Here is a 20290-nt window from a genome sequence, read left to right as displayed (position 1 = left end):
AGCATCCAGCAACCACGGTGACGGTGCTGACACATTGGGTGTGTGTTTCTGAGGGTGGGGGCAGATGTAGCTCTGTGCACCTCCCTTAACCCACATGTGCAATTTAAGCACACGTGTCCGACTTGTCCAGCTGGGATTTTGACATGTGAAGCTCCGGCAGATATTTAGGCCATTATGCAAAAAAAAAAAAAAAATGTTTTTTTAAAAGAGTCTAAGTGCTTCTTCTGTTCAGATCTGCTCCTGCCTCACTCGTATCTCACTGAACGCCTCACGTTCCCCATCTCTCTCTCCCTCTCTCTGTTTTGTTTTTGCTCTGAATACTTATTTTTCTTTTTCTCTCTCTTTCTCCGTATCCCTCCCCTCTCTATCCCAATCTCACTCCCTATTCCTCTTACTCGCATCCCTCTCCCTTACTCTTCCATCTCTCCCTCTTTCGTTTTGGAGTCCTGTGGAGAAGCTTTGTTAGGCCAGTATTTCTGCATGAGCTTTGGGGAGGGATAGCGTGCACTTGTCCCTCCGGAACAGCAGAAAGCTCAGGGGTCTTTCACTGCTCTGTTCCCAACACCACCTGGCTCTTTGGGACTGGCTGCTCCGTCTGGGAGCTATTGTGTCCCCGCGTCTTTCTGGGAAATTGCAGGTAGTCAGTGTAAGAGGACTAGGAGAGTCAGATTACAGGCTGCCTGTCGGAGATGGTTAAGAGAGGAGCTGATTTCATTGTTCAACGCTGATCGGTCTGGATAAGGAGTAAAGGAGACATGTCTGCTCATACATCGTATCTTCATGTTTTATTAACTAAAACATCCAGACATTCAACAGTCAAATTCTCTCTTTTTTTAAAGAGAGCTATGGGATTAATGTGTGCCAAGATTCTAAAGGAAGTGAATTTATGTTGTCAACTTCAAGGATGAACGTTGGATAGTGTCACTGTTCTTTACTTTAAGGTTGCATGATGACATATTCATGGTATGCTCAATTCTTATACCCATGTTTTCTAACAAGGAGAAGAACCCTCATAGGTCAGATTTAGCCTCAGCACTGATCCCTGCCTTTTTCAGTTGTAATTAGGCAGCAGAGTTTAATCCAGGTTGTTAACAACATGCTGTTGTGCCTTCGAGCATTTTGACTAGGAGTCACTTTAGTCACAAGAGGCAGAGAAAGCAAATGGCACATGTAATTTACATTTACATTTACTGCATTTAGCTGACGCTTTTATCCAAAGCAACTTATTATAACTGAGTACAATTATGACTGAGCAATTGAGGGTTAAGGGTCGTGCTCAGGGGCCCAACAGTGGCAGCTTGGCAGTGGTGGAGCTTGAACCAGCAACCTTCCAATTACAATGTAATAAAGGGGCTTCTTGCCCCATGTAATAAAGGGGCTTCTTAGATTCCAGTACAGCACATGTGTACTGGAACCTACTGAACAAGAGAATAAGAAAAATGGAAATTTACTGGAATTAAGTAAGTGGAAGTTTTGTCTGCAGGGAGGATGAAAGTATGTGGATGTTCTGCTTGTAAGTGATTTACTGAGTAGCTGCCTTTCACGTGTCGAGTGAATTCCAGAATCAATAGCCCTTGACTTAGAATAGTGGAAAACTGGAGTAGAGATTAAACACCTCTTTGACTATGAGCTCTGATGTATTGAATCAAGAAGACAGGTGTCGAGGGGATTTATTTTGAATGAAGGCTCAGGAGGAAAGCAAAGTCATTTTCTGAGTCCATCCACCAGGGTACTGTTTAAATTGAGAGAGATACTCACAGTGGTGGTAAATGCTGGTGTACATGTGTGCTTTCTGCACAGTGAAAGGGCTGCGATCATGAAATGGCACTGGAAAAAAAAGATAATTTCCTCTTAGGTGAGGAAACAGACCATCTGCAGGTGGGTGTACTGATCAGACAGCCCAAACGCCACCTTCCAGAGGGCTGGGGTCACATACAGTGCTGTGGTATTCACATCAACTCCGATGACCATACGATCACAGGTGCTGTTTATGGACCTGGGAAAAGGCACAGAGACGTGTGCACAGTGGCATAATCGCTGTGTCAAACCGGCCTGATGTGTAGCACTCTGTCTCTTATTCCTCAATTATTCCTTTAGTAGGTCACACTGTTGTAGGGTGGAAGCAAATTGTCAAGAGACACAGAAGGACTACACAGCGCTCAAAGGTCGTGCATTATTGATTAACCCTGCCATCAGTAGATCGAGGGAAAGACATTGTAGACACCTGAGTTCTCACGCTAATGTGGTTGGCCACACCCTGCCGGGAAACTGGCTGGGCCACACTGCTATCAGTATTAAATATATTAGTAAATATATTTAGTGCCAAACTTCGTTACTGAGCTGGTGGCAAGCAAAGTATCGGTCAAATCTCTCTGTCCTTAATCACACTGGGGAGGCAACCAGGAGCTGTAGTGGAGTGGAGAGGAGGTGTTTGTAGCCCATAACTCTATAGCAACCACACAACAGAGTGTGGGAGTGTTTCCTGGGCTGCTGATAGGTGAGGGAGTGTCTCCTTCTCCTTTTAGATGCAGATCCACAAACACTCCAGCCCTGTTAGTAAATGGGAGCAGTTGTCTCACAAGGTGTGACGTGTGTGATTGGACGAGCCCTTGTTTTGAGGGCCATGTTCCAGGCTGCAGGCAACGCAGTACAGGGAGTGAAGTGAGCAGCAGGGCAGGCTGGGGGCTGTTCAGGCTGCTGCGCCGTCACCTGGGCCATTTGCCTCTTTGTCAGATGATTTGCCCCCTGCTGCAAAGCAGAGTAGTGCTGATTAAGCAGGTGGACAGTTACGATTACGACAAACGCATCACAAAGGGTGCAGGCCTGATATGTGAAAAGCCCAGAGCAGCAGGCTACAGCGGGAATATCTAAGTTTAGCTCACGTACATGTTTGTGTGTGTGTGTGTTCCCTCCAGACTCTTCCCGCATTACAGCAATAACATTGCATCTTGAGTCACTAAAATTATTTTGACTGCTTTGAAGTCTGCATGTTTTGTTTTGTTTTTTTCTCCCCAGCTGGTCTACAGAAATATATACTCCAAATAATACATTACCCAAACTGCCATGGGACCAGTGGGTGTGGTGGGCCAACACACTACCAGACCGCAGGGTTTACAACGACCTGTTTCAAGGCAAAACATCAATATTTACATTCTTGGGTTTCCCTCAGTGAGGACACCTTTGTCCCTCTTATTTGGATACATAGCAGAGAAAATGACTTCCTTTCAGTGGCCACAAACCGTAAAAGGACGGGCGCTTCTCAAAGGACGGTTTGGTTTCGTCTCGGAGCCAAGGTCAACACAGTTTGTGCACGAGGGCCTCTCACTGGCTGCACTGGAGCTTTAAAAAGCTCCATAAACTTCTCCATGTTCGAGTTGGGATGGCAGCCTGTCCATCTGCGCCTGCGTCCGTATGCTGACGCTGCCGGCCTGTGCTTCATTCGTGACCAGGTCACAGAAACTGGGACGATCCCTGTTGAGTGAAACAGACCCTGAGCCCGCTGGCGATTGTCAAACTGGGTCCCGCACGGCAAGGAAGAAAAAGGCCTGTCCTGATTATCAGGCAGGAAGCTGTACTACTCCATCTCCCGCTGCCACGCTGCTGCATATTTACCCTCCATCCATGTTTCTTCACTCTTCAAGGGCAAGCAATGGACACTCGGGTCTTCCCTGCACGTTCAGTCCTGAGAGAGGTACCGAGAGGGTTATCCCTGTGCACGGGATTCGGTGCTCCTCTCCGGTCCTCTCTCTTTGCCTCTCGTTAGGCTTTGCAGCTTTAATGATTCCAGTCCACAGCTGCTCCTGGTTCAGGGAAATTTCATCAACAGCACTGAGGGGCCAAAGTTACGTGGTCTTTCCAGGAAGATGAGTCTTAGCCACATGACGCCATCAGACGGCTGGAGGCTGTGCTGCTCCACCTGCCGTGTGTAGTCATAGTCTCTACGAACAGCTCCTCTGTGGGTGTATGTGAGCGATAATAGGGCCCAGTGGTGATGAACAACTCTGGTGAAGTCTAAAGATAAACAAGACACTATAAATAGACTGTGGACTATGCCACAGCAGGTAGACACTAAAGCACTACTTAGATAATAAGTGAGTTAGCAGAGAGTAGTGCACTCTGCCTCATGGCATTTACTTGCTTGGCTCTTATGAAGCAGTAGATCAGTAGAGTAACAGAGGTGATTACTCAGCATAGCATGTGCTTGCAAATGAAGAGAGATGGCTGAGGTTAAGTGTCATGGTGGTGACTTGTGCTATATAAATGTTTGTGTTATCACGGCCTCTCACGTCCAGGACGTCCTTCACTGGAAGCTCGTCCAACATCTGTGTCCCTCCTGTCTCTGATCTGAGACAGCCAGTGATGTATTGTTTGAGGTGACCATTCCCCACGGGGGTGAGATACGCCACGCAGGGGATTCGGGTTAATGACAAGGGAGGCGTTGGGAGGATTTGTAGAGGCATGACAGGCCGGAATCACGGCAGGTCACGACCCATGACCCCTCAGTGACTCGGCTCAGCATACAGGTCAGATCAGCGTCAGCCCTCATAATACATATATAATACATATATAATACATACATAATAGGGTCTTTGCCTCACTGTACCATCATTAAAATGTAATTATTATATTTTAAATATTTAAATATCATTCAATATTTAAAAAGTGATATCAAAAACATGTTTAACAAAAATATATTCCTTTGCATATGGGCAAATTAAACTTGTTTTCCACCCTAACCCATAGCAGACCACAGAGACCTGACCTATTACTCTCGTGTGGCAAGTCTACCATCTCGGGGCTGGTGTTGCGTAGCACCCATTCCCCAGCTCAAGGGCCATCAGACAAACAGCGCTCCTCCAAGTGAGAGCCCAGAGGCTCGCTCTCTCCACAGCTTTCCCCACAACAGCCTGGCTGTCACGCGAGTGTGTGCCACTGTAAGCAGGCGTGTTCTTGGATTAGAGCTGTTCGATCACGCAGCCACACAGATGATCTGACTGCACAGAGAGTGGCGACACCTGAGCGAGGCCTTGAGGGGGAGGGGCGGGTTGCCCTCACCTCCCGCCAGTCTGCACTGCTCTCTCGTGTCACCTGATGCTGTCACCGATCACCTAGAGTAACAAGTGCCGTGCCGTGAGAAGCCGTGATCTTTTGGTCGGCACAATTTCTTCTCCCGGACTACATTCCTGTTGACAATGATCCATTGTTCTGAATGTAGCACAAATCCTCAATAGTAAAAGTGAACCAACCCATAACGTTGCTGAAGAATGGCAACCCCTGAGTCAGGGCGACTGGTGGGTGAAGAAAAGCTACACCCCCTGGGCCATGTCCGCATGGGTAGTCTCTTAGCTAATGAGTACGGATAGAGTGAGTTTTCCTGGTACTGAAAGCTACACCGAAAACAAATTCCTATTCTACCCTGTAGATTAATCTTACACAGTGAGAGGATCCCCTGGTTTCTGGGAATATTAACTCTGAGAATCGTTAAGAAATTCATTACCACTGAAACAGTTGTAACAGAGCGTGGAGCTCCACGAGTAGCCCCTGAACCACAAGCACAGTCATACACACATTTCTAATGGTGAGACATCTCTTGTAGTGCTCTCTTAACGGTCCTATTCAAACAAAAAAGCATTTGAACTAACAGGCAATTAAATTATGACCTAATGGAAAATTCATTCAGAATTTGCAGGATCCAAACCCACCGTGGACACTTCATGACACAGGACCGTTGATGTCACAACACCGTTGAGAGCGTTGGTGTGTGAGCAGTGGACTGAGGTAAGGACAGAAGATCCAGCTGGGAAGACTTGGGTGTTTACACACAAAAAAGGACTTTGCTGAAGTCCAAACTCACATGACAAGCTGCAGCAAACTAACAATAATGTGAGCGCCTTTCAAAAGGGGTTCGGCAGGTGCTAAATCCTGGAGCAGCACTGAATAAAGAACATCCAAATGACAAGTCAGCACTCAGAGATCATCTTCTGTTTCAATTGGACTGTATATATGACAGCAAGTTTTATTGTCCCAGTTCAAATAATTAGCTAAACTGTATCAGTTCAAGAAACAGTTAAAACAGTTAAATCCTGTGCAATGCCAATTTCTGGCATTTTCTAATAAAGGCATCATATTTTATAATAAAACGTTCTATGTAGAATGGCACAATAGCATGTGATTGAACGGTTGTACTAGGCAAAATCTCACTAATGTGCTGTGTGATGTAGATCATGTGCAGTGTTGCAGCACAGGGAAATGAAAGGACTGGCTCATCCTCCACAGTGGAGGGAAGTGAGATCTGTGGGTAATCAATCAGAGAGACAGGTCCTGAAACAGCCAATCCAAACACATTGTTTAAACAGCATACATACGCACACACATGCACATGCACACACACGCATGCACACACACACACACATGTATACACACACACGCATACGCACGTATACACACATGCACACATAAGCACACACACACAAACACACACGTATACACACACACACGTATACACACACATACGCATGCATACACACACGCATACACACACACACACACGCATACACACACACACACGTATACACACATGCACACATAAGCACACACACACAAACACACACGTATACACACACACACACGTATACACACACATACGCATGCACACACACACGTATACACACACACACACACACGCCACACACACATGCACACACGTATACACACACACACACTTGTCTACATTATCTATCTCCATTCTGAGCATGAATAAAATATCTGACATGAGCATCTGTGACCATGTTAATCTCGCATGTTAGTGTTGCAGAGGGGAAGCTCAGTAATGTGATGTGAAACTAACCTGGAGACCAGAACTCGGATCAGGCCTCAGGAGCACATGCAGGTATATGGGTCAGTGCTGCCATAGTGAACACCCCAGCACTGAACCTGCTGAGTGTGAGGGAAAGAAAAACAGGCCAGCACTTGTTTACACTGCTCAGCTCAGTATCGTGGCGCAGGCCTGGAGCACCACTACAAGCTGCCCATTCAGGCCCACCGCTGAGATCACCTGCACCTCACTGGCACTTCCTGCCTGCGTTCCAGCTCTGGCCACAGGAAAAGGCAGCTTCCAAAACAGCTGGCTGCTCCTGCCCTGCCTACTTCCTGTTGAGACCCAAGGGTCCAGTCCAGTTTAGGTCAGTCCTCTGTGAATTATCTGGTAGGGTGTGTCCTGATTCAGCATGCATTCCTCCACATGGGTAATGCTCATAAATATCCAACAAGTTTCCTATAAATGAAATATGAAAGGGAACATAATTGTGTAAAACAGCATTTTAAAATGGCCATCATAAGCTTATGATTGTATATGATTTCTACACGCTTATACTTTGCTTTAAAAAGTCTTAAAATGTTTATAATTTTTTTAATGTACTGACAAGAAAACATCTCTAAAGAAAAAAGAAGATGCAGGCTTGATTAAAGCAACAGAATGGGAGTGAAATGTCTTCGTCTGAAATCAACTCCACCTGCATTGGTCTGTCCATAGCAGTTGGCTGGCTTTATGGAAGAATCTACTCCCATAGGCACTGGAGTCCAGCGCTCAAGCACTGACAGCACAAGCTGGTCATTAAACCTGCATGATTATAATTCACACTGCCTGGAAGCCTAAGGAACACCTGAGTGGTCATTCTGACTTCCATGCCATATTTGCTGCCTCTGACTGGCTTTGCAGAAGGAGTTTGCGATGTCGGTGGGAATCACTAGCTAAGAGACTGAGCGTGGCGGTGGGAGTCACCAAGCTGCGACCTACCCACTCGTCAGGGTTTCAGTTTTATGATGACTACTGGAGCCTTCCCTCCTGCAGCTTAAAGCACTTAATCTCAGGCCTCTCTAACTAGAAATATGCTTGTGGTCCATTAGCAATGTCATTAAAATAATTACAGCTCAATAAAAATTGTCATAGACTTTGGAGACAGTTTCTTTCTCCTGTGAAAGCTCAATTACATTAGTGCCCTTAACATATCCATCACCACAGCACACCCATGACAAGGCAAGTGCATGGGAGAGAAGCGAGGATTGATTAATTGTGTTTCCTTCCCATGAGCCCATGGGGCTGTGTAGAGTAGGCAGAGAGAACCTGCTGACCTGCCTGGGCTGGCGCGGACACAGAAGACACTCAGCACTCTCCACACGGACCCAGCCAGTGGATCAAAGACCCTGCAGCTTTTACTCTGGACCAAATGGGACCCAAATGAAAATGACTTTTAATCAGGTAAAAAGCAGCTACTCACCATTACCCAAACGAAATGTTTTGTGAGGTTTTCATAATGAGAGGCACAGTGCAGAGAAGTGTATATTATACACATACATAATTACCCAGAACACATGTGCATAATCAGAATTCCATAATCCTCATGAGGCCCAACCCTTCATCTCATGCAAGGACGTCTACATATCTACCTCCTTTTTGAAGGCATTGGTTTGTCTCCAATAACGCATACAAAAAAGGCTGACCTCTGCTTTCCTGATGTGGTTGTGCATATGTTGTGGGTGGGGAAGGGCAGAGGAGGGACGTGTGTGCTACTATTTATTTATTAATGTTGTAATACTGCAACATTGAGCAACTGCATTTCCTAATTAAGTTGACCTTGACTTGACCTGCTATGACTCCACAGTCCAGGTGTCAGGGGCACAACCACCACGGCGCTTTTCTTGTGGACTTACAGTAGGATGAGGTGTTCATGCGTTTTGTTCTTTCTACTATGGTGGGCAAAGGACTGAATTTTTAAAATTACTTAATTTTTATTTATGTTTAAGAAGACATACTCTAAGAAAAGGTCACAAATTTTCAGTGATCCTTTGATCATTTCATTAGTATAACTGTAATTCATATTATATAAGCACTGAGGTTTATGTTACTAACCTACTAGTGTGGGAGCTGCTCCAATAATACTGGTGTCACAGGCCTCGTCTGCCTCAGCATCCGCGTCTCCGCGCTGCAGCTGACACCTGAAGCCTTGCCCGAGCTCAGACTCGCCAGCCTCTCTGTCCACAGGAGCCGTGTGGCCTCTTACTGGTGCTGAGTGGATGAGGAGAGAGAAGAGTACCATGGCCATGTTCATTTTTAGTTATCATTTCTTCTTTAGCTCAGTTTTGAGGCACTGTTGCTTAGAGTACTCAGAGAAGCTTTCACAGGGGTGCAGGCATGGGGTGTCATCTTTGGGCTAATCTTAAAGATATTTTTCCAAAAATAGAGCTCTAAGCTCTAAGCTGACATCTCTTTGCCAGAATGCCATTAGATTCTTAAGACTAATATTTCTTAGCTGTCAAAGATGTATAATATCAGAAATACTATTGCATCATGTCATCTAAACATGTTACTATCATTTAGTGGGCAGTGGTAGCTCAGTGGTTAAGGTACTTGATTAGTAATCGGTTGCCAGTTCAAGTCCCAGCACTGCCAGGTTGCCACTGTTGGGCCCCTGACCAAGTCCCTTAACCCTCAATTACTCAAGTTGTACTCAGTCATAATTGTAATTTGCTTTGGATAAAAGTGTCAGCTAAATGCTGTAAATGTAATGCCAATTTACATGAAGGAGAACGTTTGAACTCTATTGGTGTCCTGTGTTAGGCAATAGACTGGCTAGAGGGTCCATAGAGTGTTTTGATGTTTCTGCAGCCCCTATGCCACGACATCACAGGTTGCTCAGTCTGGTTAGAAACCAGTTCCTCTGTGGACAGTGTAGTAAAGTCTGCAGATGTGACTTTGTTCAGCAGGCCCTGCTAGGAGAAGGCAAATAGCAGGGGAAGTTAAAGAAGGCATTTTAGTGCATATTTGCTCAGGGCAGTTGGTTAGTTCTTCACTAAAGTGTTGATCCTTGAATTATTTTCTTGTGTACAGCTGCGTTGGTGTTCTGGTCTCTCAGAAAGGAACCAAAATTAGAATGTAATTTTAGTAACAGTGACTAAAAGCAGTAGTCTGAAATATAGAGCTGCCCTGAACTAGCTTCAGACAAAATATGAAATTAAAGATAATTTGGTAATTAGTCAAGTAAAATGAACACAGTTCTTAAGAAAATTGTAGTTTAATAAACTATTTATTTGAACTCTGTTCAAAAGGTCTAAGAATCAAAACAGAGCAACTGATTACAAAAATATTTAAAATGACTAAGAATCTTAAGAAAAAGAAAACTGTATAACAGCTGAAATCTTGTTCCCAGCACTGACAGAAAGAGTCTACACTTCTTACCGTCACTTTATGTGACACATGTTTAAATCTTTCTAGATATATACATTGTTTTGTTTTTTATGTGCTGTAGCCTTCCATCCAGGGAAAGGCCTTGTTGTAATGGCGCATTTGCGCGTTTGTTTATGAGGGCTCTGTGACATTTTAGGGCTGTCTTGTTTTCCTTAAAGCAAGCATGAACAGAAAGTATATTTATGGCAACAAGACTGTTCTCTGTGGGAGACTGATGTAGCCTAGTGGATTTGTACACCTTATATATAGGGGAGATGTGCCTGGAGACAGTGGAGAGAGGAATCTCTCAAAACCACTTACATAACAGAAACCGAGCAGAGAATGTAGGTGCAGGGCACTGGTTGAATAATGATACACACACACACACACACATACACACACACACACACACACACACACATATATATATATATATATATATATATATATATATATAGAGAGAGAGAGAGAGAGAGAGAGAGAGCTCTTCATCCACCTCAGCACATAAATTTAAGGCTTATCACGGTGACTGGCACAAAATTATCACCATCACCATGTCAAGCTCAGAACGCTTTTTGTTCCTTACAGGAACATCTGATGCTTAGCTCTGATTAGTTCTGCAACCTAATATCCTGACTACCGTGCAAAGGCTCTGCTCTGCACAGCACTAATGTAAATAACTGTTGCGTGTCAGGGGCGAGCAGACTCAAATGCTGGTGGTGTGGGATTTCTGCTTTAAAACTCCCCCGCAGTTTTTCTTTCTTAAACAATAGTAAGCACTTCTGCATTTCGGAAGCTCTCTGTGGTTTGACCTGCTGATGAACCACATAATTTGGCCTGAGACACTGGAAAAATCTGGCTACAAAGTATGTATACAGTTATGTAACAATCCAACCCTCTAGACACTGCTACCCTCTAATCCTAAAAAAGATAAAGTCAACTTGCCTTGTGAGATACTGAAAGCACTTATATGAGTTCCCATTATTAAATTACTCTGATCTGTTTAACCAGTTTCAAAAGTGTGGGATTGTTATTGGTCACTGAGGGAAACTGTTCTAGCATGCAATGGAAAAATGGAAGCTGTTAATACCGAGAAGGGTGATGAATCAGTGAGCCTGTTGGTGGCTGTGGTCCTGAACGCATCGTCCATCATGGCTGGGGAACCAAACTCCCACAGCTGTATTTAGGGCTGGCCTACAGCTTATGTAACATCTGTGCTTACCTGTTCATAAACTCTGTGTGCACTTTCACTTTGTTTTTGTTGTCATGACAGTGCCTTTGTCAGCCTTGAGCAAAAAGGTGTGCCAGTGAAGACATCAAAGTTCGTGTGATGCCATGAGAAATGCTAGTCAAACACCAACCCACTGTGTCAGTCAACATCACAAGGTGGATTTATTCAGAATCCAGGAGGACACGGATTAATCTCAGCTCTGTGTGTGCCTGTGTGTGGCTCATTGCATGGGGTGGTTGCAGTCTGGGCGACAGTGCCTGTTGCCTTTTGTAGCTGGACTGCACGCAGGGCTCTGCACTGACTGCTGCCTCAACTCCACATCTCTCTTCAATCAGCCCAACAAGAGACGTGATCCGTACACCACAGCCTTCAAATGTTAACTGAAAAAACAGTTAGCCAGAAAAATAGGTCTGCTTGAATGTTGAACTCTACTTGGACCTTGGATAACAACCACAAGCAACAGCGTCATTGCTTTGTTGCATACTGACCAAAATATTTAGATTTCATTTAAATTCATATTCCTACATTGCCTTTCAAAGATTCTACATCCACATTTTCTCATCTTTTTTGCACTAGATTGGTATGACCCACCTGTTTAAGTCTTGGGGTGAAGGACAGGAGCATATATTTCATGGTAGCGTGATCTAAATGTCCCATTCTTCCCCAGCACACATGAATGCAGGTACCTGCACCTAATCCTGTTAGGGACATGAAACAGAGTGTAAACATGCACGGACCACTTGCTCCGTCTGAATCTGTTCACACTTTACAATACACAATACAAAGCAAGTCTCCACTGTACAGTTCAGGCAAATCACATGCTGTCATGTGTTATCCCTTTGAAAATATGACATCTCACTGTCCTCTATGAAAGCCAATTGTATTGCAATGCTACTCAAAAGCTAAAGCTCGTGTCAGTCATGCACGGAAATAACTGTAGTGCCACTTCCACAGACGTGCACTGCTGTGTTTGGTTCGACTGGCCCCTTTTTCCAGGTTACCACAGTGACAACTGAAAATGTTAATTACACACGTGGGCCGTGATTGGTCCACGAGGAGGTCACCTTAACCTTGGAAGCATCAACACCCAGTTTGCACGCAATACTCTAAAGATAGTCACGCGAAGAGTCCAACTCACTTTGCTTTAAACTCATTTCTTTTTTTATGCACACTGTGTATTGTGTGCAGCGTGCCCAGTCAGGATTACGGCTCTGTAGTTGCCGCAGTCTACCTGTGCCAAGGGAGAATGACACATGCTGTCCAGTGTAAATACAGCAGGTGTTGTCTGCAGGGCAACCCCAGGGCTGTCTTGCAACAAAGAACACCTGTGATATATTTTCTTAGCAGTATGCAATGTCCTGTGGTTTACCAGGAACAATGCTATTGTGACTAGGACAAATATTTAACACAATACTCTGCTGTGTTGTGCTTACTGACAAGGATCCTGGGCAATTGTAGCCAGTAGCCACACATGCTGCCTTTAATCCAACATCTGGCATGGACCTTGACAGCAACGTCAAAGCACTTTTAATGCTCATAGTCATCTCCGTCACCTTCTTCAAAGGAGGATGTGCTGTGGTCAAATCGGAAGGATCCGACTGGACATAGGAAAGACGTTTATGTGTTGCGTCTCAATAGCTGATAAAGACAAAGGCCTGTTTGTGATGCAGCTAAACTGCATTTGGATGGGAGTCAACATATTGTTTGAATCTGCCACAAAACCAAAGTGCCTCGCTCCTATTGCAAAGAGGAGAGTGCCCCCTAGTGTCAGGACTGCACAGAGACCTACTGCACTGAAAGCACGCTTGCTAAGACAGAAAACAGTTGTGCCTTAGAATCAGAATAAAAAAACAAAACAGGAGGAAGGTTCATTGAAAGATTACCGATATTGCTCTAAGGATATTTACTATATCCAATCAATTAGCTTTGGCTCATGCTAACAAAGGTTATTGATCACAACTAGCTTTAGGAAATTGCTTGGCTTTTATGGACACATAAAAAAACAAATGGCATTTCACAGGAAATCAACATTGTAGTTCTCTAGTATACAGCCAGTGTCATCCAGTGCTTTGAATCTACTTTTATTTTCACTTGTTTGCAAACCTGATATTAGCAGAATAAGAGACTCCATGTCACTGATGCAGGGGGTCCGAGAGGTTGTCTAAGAGGTGTGTTTAGCAAAGTTCTCATCGCCGCTACACCATCCACACCCTGCACTCCAGAGCAGAAGTGCAAACACAACCACTCAAACATCCTGAGTTCATTTTATTAGCGCTTCGCTGACAGTTACTGCTTTCATAGTCATCACAGTACAGAACCACAAAAACACTTCATATTCTCAACATATTTCCTCAGAATAATGTCATTATTTGACACTGATGTGAATATTTGTCACATCAATGCTTTGCTTCTCTGGCTGATGGCGGCTGCCTGCCGACAGCTAAATCTGCACACAAGCACAGTGTCTGATCCCGTTTGAGTTGTTCATTGATGGAGATCCCTCTTAAGAGAGAATAGAATGAAATATTGTGCAGAGGACATGTGGGACATGCTGCCTACAGGGACATTAACCCATTATCTGCATTTCACCAGAGAGCCTCTTTTATTAACGACATAAGGAAATCTGAAACAAGCAATGTATAGGATCATTTTCTTAGAATTACTACAGGAACTCTATAGATATTAAATTCATTAAAGCAGGTTCAGGCACTCTTCCCTCCAGCACGCTCTAGATTTATTGAAAATGCAAATGATTTGAAATGCAAACAGAATCTCTCATGTCTCCTGACTGCCCCCTTGTGTTGAACTTCTTTACACAGGATCAGGAAAGCAAGCTTTGAAAGGTGGGGATGTTTATGAAGACAATCCAGTCATTCCTGAGGAGATTAATAAACTAGCAAAATTAGGGCTCTCAATCTCCACAGTGGACTAGTGAGGTTTGAGGCGAGTGGGCTCGATGCAGGATATTTTGAAGTCCCAGTAAGGAACTGTTGCGACTGGAAAGCAGGTAGTCACTAAAACAACAGTAATATCTACCACCCATATCATGCATGATTAGGATGTGAAGCATGTTCAGAACCTTAAAGCTGAAGTCGTGGTAAGTTGTGCATATCCTGAGTGGTATTTTGTAGATTTAATACATTTAACAACTTTAATTTCCAGGCAGCCTAGGACTCTTGTCACCTGTATAAGTCAAAAGGTCAGAAATTCCACAATCTGAATGATTACATTTTTAAAATATCATTGGCTAAGAGTACTTGCAGTCAAAATTTTCATTTAAGCACCACCTTTTTCAGTAACTGCATTCACTGGATTCTCTGATTTGCAGGAAGCCTATCTGAGTGCCAAAGTCGAGGCCGTCCCTAACATGGGAGTAGAAGGTGTCGGGGTGGCAGGCTGTGCAAAGGGTCACGCTGGGCCTGTTGGTCACACTGTCGTCATGGATGTGCTGTGGGAGAACTCCCCCTCTCTCCAGCAGAACTCTAAAACATTCAGGAGGAGACATTTCAAACAGGGGCAGGACACGAAGTTCTCCCTATAATGGCATAATTTTTTGCCAGTAACATTAAGGTGACACTGAAATACAAGCACATGTAGCTCATGCATTGCTTTTTCAATGTTTCTTGACAGTTTTTTTTTTCTTGTTTTATTACTAAAATCAGTGCCATTAAGACATTCCTGAGGATGGCTAGGATCATCCAGAGCTTCAAAATTCAGTCCGTATTGTTTTGTTTCGTTACCTGGTGGTGAGTCTGATGTCAACGCGAGGCCTGGGTGACTCCACGTCTCTCACACAGGCGGGATGGATGGCCAGGAACTGCCTTGCTGAGTCTTGATCCAGAGTGAAACAGCAGGGCCCGACAGAAGGACCAATCACAGCCACCACATTAGTGAGCTCACTGCCAAAATGCAGCACCATGGCCTTTACTGTTGCCATGGCAATCCCCAGGAGAGTACCCTTCCAGCCTGAAAAGAAGAGGCATGACAGCATTTGGCCAAAGAAGCATTATGTGAGTTTGAGCTTTTACTAGTATTGTGGTGAGGATGGTAGCTGTTATATGCATCAAGTATAAATCATAGAAAAATAACAACAAATAAATCTAATAATATACATTTAGTCCTGCAAGATCTGAACAAAAACATGAAACAAAATCATTTTTGCTGAACCGATATTTATATATGATTTAAATTGAGTTGACCGATGCAAAATATCTTGAAAAACCTTACATCTTGGACACTTTAAATGCTTACCGAGGACATTTGGAATGCTTCCAACGGCAGCAAATGAAACAGAAACAGCCTTCAAAGCACTCTTTCCTCCCACAGCTCGACTGCTTTACACAGTCATATAGCCTAATTTTTGTTTCTTTCAGATATTGAATGGCCAAGCATGAAATTAAATGTTTCTTTATGAAAATCCTACAAAAAAATGCTTTCTTACTGTTTTTGATGCAGTTATGTGGTTATCATTTTTAATGGGGTTATTTATATTTATGGCATTTATCTGACACTTTTATACAAAGCAACTTACAGTTATGACTGAGTACAACTTGAGCAATTGAGGGTTAAAGGTCTTACTCAGGGGCCCAACAAAGGCAAATTGGCAGTGGTGGGGCTTGAACCAGCAACCTTCTAATTACAAGTCAACTACCTTAACCACTGACCTACTACATGGTTCTTATCGTTTTTGATATGGTTATGTGTTTCTATCTTCCCCTTTCTTGATGTTTTTTTAGACTGGCAATCTGGAGAATTATGCTAATGCTGCATTATGAAAAACATTTAAAATATGTTATTGTATTAATGAAAAATAATATGTTAATAGCCCTAAGCCTCTCATGTCAAAGGTAGCCAAGTGTGATAATGCTAATATCAGTAAAAAAACAAACAAAAAAACCCCAACCTATTAAAATGATATTTCTTATTAATATTATTATTCTGATTATTATTTTAGTCACAACATGTCATTAAATCAGATGCTAATCTATGTGCTAACCCTGCTCAGTAAGATGTGCCTGCTTTTCTCTTCTCATCTTCACATCGGCGCTTTGCCTCTCGGGCTCACACGTCTCCCAGCACACAGTTAAACCCACTCAGTGTGAGAACAGACACGTCCAGAAAGAAGAAGGTCTTAGATTTTGTGAAGGCCATGCTGTGCTAATACTCCCTTGTTAGAAATAAACATTACTAACGAGGGCCGAGCTTTTAGGGTTCTTTTTAAGTACATGTGGGAAGACTTGATTGGTTGGACACTTTAGCTTAGAAGTGAAATTTCACTGCACTCGGACTGAACTGTGCAACCTGTGATGAGAATGGAAAGAATTACACTAATATCCCACAGAGGTACTCAATCAATCACGTGGACACACAAATCTGTCAGGAGAGGATGTGGAGCAGAGGGCAGATAAATCACCTGCATGTGCTACACCAATGACCTTCCTCACGGGGTCAGTGAACAGAAGCGGCATGCAGTCCGCTCCTGGTGCTGCTATGACAACACCTGTCTGATTGGTCACAATCCCGTCGTAACTGTCCGGCGCAGCCTTGCTCATTACCCACACATCACTGGCATGGTTTACCTGACGGGCAGAAACAGGAGCTTCTATTTTATACCAATAAAATAATCTTGTCTACAAATAAACAAACAAACAAAAAAACAAAAAAACAAGGTACACATGACAAAGTACAAGTTACAAATGTGGGCGGGGCAATCAAGGTAAGTAAGAACCACCCGGTCATGGCAAACAGCTCTAAACCTACAAAACATGAAGCCCACAGAGTCCAGATCTGGACCACAGACTAAAGCTTCAAATGGACACATTTTGAAATATGACTTTTCAATGTAAGAAGAGTCAATACAGGTATGGATAAGAGAGGCCATTATAAGGCATGACTACCTAACACACCCATTCTACACATTCTGGGTGGGTATAGCTTTTGAGGTCATGGGCCAGTATACTTATGTGTCCCCAGGTACTCCAGTCTGTTATGTGCACTCAGTGAGGGTACAATTACAAACTAGTGGGAATCTGTTCATACGCACAATTCATCGCTGCCCACTACACCACTTGTTAGTTTCTGACCACAGCATTACTGCTGACTGGACATTATATGGGTTAGCAGATCAACACAACAGTGGCATGATATTGGGTGTTGTGCTTGTATATCAGAGACCACCGCACCACTAATGAAGGGCTGGTGGATGGCTAACACAAACTGTGAGTGGCTAGATTGGTACACCTTCATGGTGTTTCAAATAAACACATATTTCATTTTAAAATGGGTGGTGAGTGTCTCACGTATTTCATTATGGTCCATGGATTTGTTATTGAAAGTGCAGCAGTGTGTGTGAAGTAGAAGACAGGTAGACTACCTTGGGCAGGTGGAGCTGGTGTGGCAGGAAGCCAGCCCGCAGGCCGAGGCGTCGGAGGTTTTCCGACACCTCAGCTGGGGAGTCCCGGCGCCGGCAGCTGCTGAACAGGTTTAAGGAAGTTAAGGTGTTGATGTAGGAGATTCCCCCCTTTCTCGTGGTGAAACCGTGAGAAAAGCAGTCTGGGAAAAAGAGGGAACACAAACAATTAGTCAGTATAAAAGGTCACATCACACCATATTTCAATATGTCGCATTGTTCACCATTTAAACATTAGTCTAAATTAGCTAAATTAGTCTTAAATTAAATAAAATGTATAGTGTGGCAAATCAATTTAGTACATATTTTAAATATTTAATTGAAGTAGCTCCATTTGCAAAAAAAAAAAATCCTTTCTTATAGATATAAAATTATTGATACATAGATTACCATAGACATCGATAAAATGCACATTGACAAGTAATTTAGAATGGATAAAGATATTTTTTGACTGGTAATAGAATAAATGTACCCGAGATCATGGAAGATTTCAGAATGGTGATGTCTCCTTTGACAGCTGGGAGGTGTTGGAGAAAGGTGTCAATTTGCTCCCCGATAGCAGCGAGCTGCGTGCAGGTGAGAGGAGGCTCTCCGCTCGGGCACGGCGCGCTCTCGAAGCCGCGGCTGTACTGGAAGTTGTAGCGCGCTGTGAACAGGCGCTCCTGGTACACGCGCAGCCCCGCCTGCCTCGGGCCTGAACTCACCACGTCGATAACTGTCGCGTCCAGCTGGTCCACAGCTCGTTTGAACGAGTAAACGGCCGCGGCTTCACTGCTGCCGGTGAGAACATGTACGTGCCTGTTTAGACGGCGCAGGTTCTCCAGAAGAGGCGCCTCAGTGGCGCTCGGGCTCTCCGCGGCGGAGGCGGCGCGCTGCCCAAGCAGGACGTACACCGGCTCGCCTGCGCCCGTTCCGACGAACGTGCATAACCGGCTAATGCGCGCGTCTAGACACAGGCTGTACTGCGAGCAGTTGGGGTGCACGAGGTCCACCAGAATGACCTTAGCCATTACACCTTCTCACGCACGTACATGCTGGGCACTTCTAAGCTACACGAAACAGCTGTTGAATCCCCGGCAGATCTGCGCGGATCCGTCCTCCGTCATGTATGGTTTGTCCAAGCAGGTGTTTTCATACCTTAAACACGCGCAAATGTGAAACTTCCCTCGACAAAGAAACACTTCCTGGAATGTGACGTCAGAGACCGCCCTACTTGGAAAGTCCTGACCGGACAAGGAAATTTTCGAGGAATTTAACATTTAATTTAAGGAAGTTTTGCGAAACAATAACTTTTTATTTCCCTGTTGTATGTGTTGTTCCCACGTGTCGCTGATGCCCATAAGCTATCGAGGCCTTTTCTAATGCACCAGAGTTCAATGATGAAACCTGTGAAACTGTAAGATGTCTCTTCACTTCTGGTCTGTTCCACCGCTGACATGTATTATGTAACTACAGAATCACCAGTAAAAAGACCCCGTTTCCATAATATGTAAGGCCGCCATCGTATTTAATACGGTCTGAATAACAGGAACTACGGGCAAACACTGAACTGTGACCTCTTTCCTTGGTGGGAAATTCGTTGTCAGCCCACAAATCAAATTCCGTTAAGTACAGTCTCAACATCAGTAAATTAAACTGCTGTTTTACTCAGTATTATTCAAAGTCTGCTGTACATTTAGGATTCAACTGCTTTGTTATGCAGTGTAACATATTGCTGGAATAAATGTATCCGAAGCACCTGAAGTCGAGTTTTCTGTAGAATACAGCAGAGCCACATCCGGGTGAGTGAGCAGCATCACGGCCAGCAGCGAACAGGCGCCTATGCACCGGTCCCACGCTGACAGATGAGACACCCCCCTCCCCCTCCCCCCTCCCCCCCTCCCCCTCTCCTCCCCCTCCCCCCCTCCCCCCTCTCCTCCCCCTCCCCCTCTCCTCCTCCCCCGCTCCCCGCTTCTCTTAAGTTTGACCGACAGGGGGCACAAATCGACCATAATTTGTTTCAATTGTCTGAACTGTAAACAGCTAAACGCTTCCAGTGGAGATTTGTTCACTGCTCCCTGTCAGTTTGCCTTTAGAAAACAGCCTTGTGTATTTATAATACTGTTTTACATCATATATTTTGAAAGTCTTTTATGAATGACATGCTCTGTATTCATTGAATACCTAGGCTCCAGGGATGTTATGATTAAAACAAATATAGCTACATGTGATGATAAATAATATATATATTTTATGGTAAACAATGAATTGTTAGCTTCTATATATTAACTTTTATAACCAGGCCTAAGTGATGCCTTGAATACAAGATATTTTCAGTCTACATTAATAAGCAGGCTACATTAATAAATAAGACACAATAATCATACAGTAAATCTGAATCGGCTGTTACTAGTAATTAAGCAATTACTAGACGGCAAATAATTGCAAC

At 44.0% G+C, this 20290-nt stretch overlaps 1 protein-coding gene across 2 annotated transcripts; it reads right to left on the bottom strand.

Annotated features, from left to right (window-relative positions):
- Positions 1 to 743: 743 nt before the first annotated feature.
- lacc1 (laccase (multicopper oxidoreductase) domain containing 1) lies at positions 744 to 19646 on the bottom strand. 2 transcript variants are annotated; one of them, XR_003410592.3, is made up of 9 exons: positions 18335 to 19646; positions 17827 to 18005; positions 16867 to 17032; positions 15194 to 15419; positions 14741 to 14935; positions 12045 to 12151; positions 11445 to 11833; positions 8909 to 9064; positions 744 to 7273 (listed from the first exon to the last, which is right to left on the bottom strand). XR_003410592.3 is itself a non-coding variant. In XM_027009610.3 (5 exons), the coding sequence occupies exons 1-5, from the start codon at positions 18870 to 18872 to the stop codon at positions 14746 to 14748; spliced, it is 1299 nt and encodes a 432-aa protein (XP_026865411.2). In that variant the 5' UTR covers positions 18873 to 19645; the 3' UTR covers positions 13706 to 14745. The 2 variants fall into 2 exon arrangements, 1 of the variants encoding a protein (XP_026865411.2); XM_027009610.3 differs by lacking the exons at positions 744 to 7273; positions 8909 to 9064; positions 11445 to 11833; positions 12045 to 12151 and having other exon boundaries at positions 13706 to 14935; positions 18335 to 19645.
- Between the last annotated feature and the right edge of the window lie 644 nt (positions 19647 to 20290).

The sequence above is a fragment of the Electrophorus electricus genome, chromosome 4, assembly GCF_041902795.1.
Source record: "Electrophorus electricus isolate QZ-2024a chromosome 4, ASM4190279v1, whole genome shotgun sequence".
NCBI lineage: Eukaryota > Metazoa > Chordata > Actinopteri > Gymnotiformes > Gymnotidae > Electrophorus > Electrophorus electricus.
The sequence above is the reverse complement of the archived record's forward strand: the minus strand, read 5'-3'. Positions and strand labels throughout refer to the sequence as shown.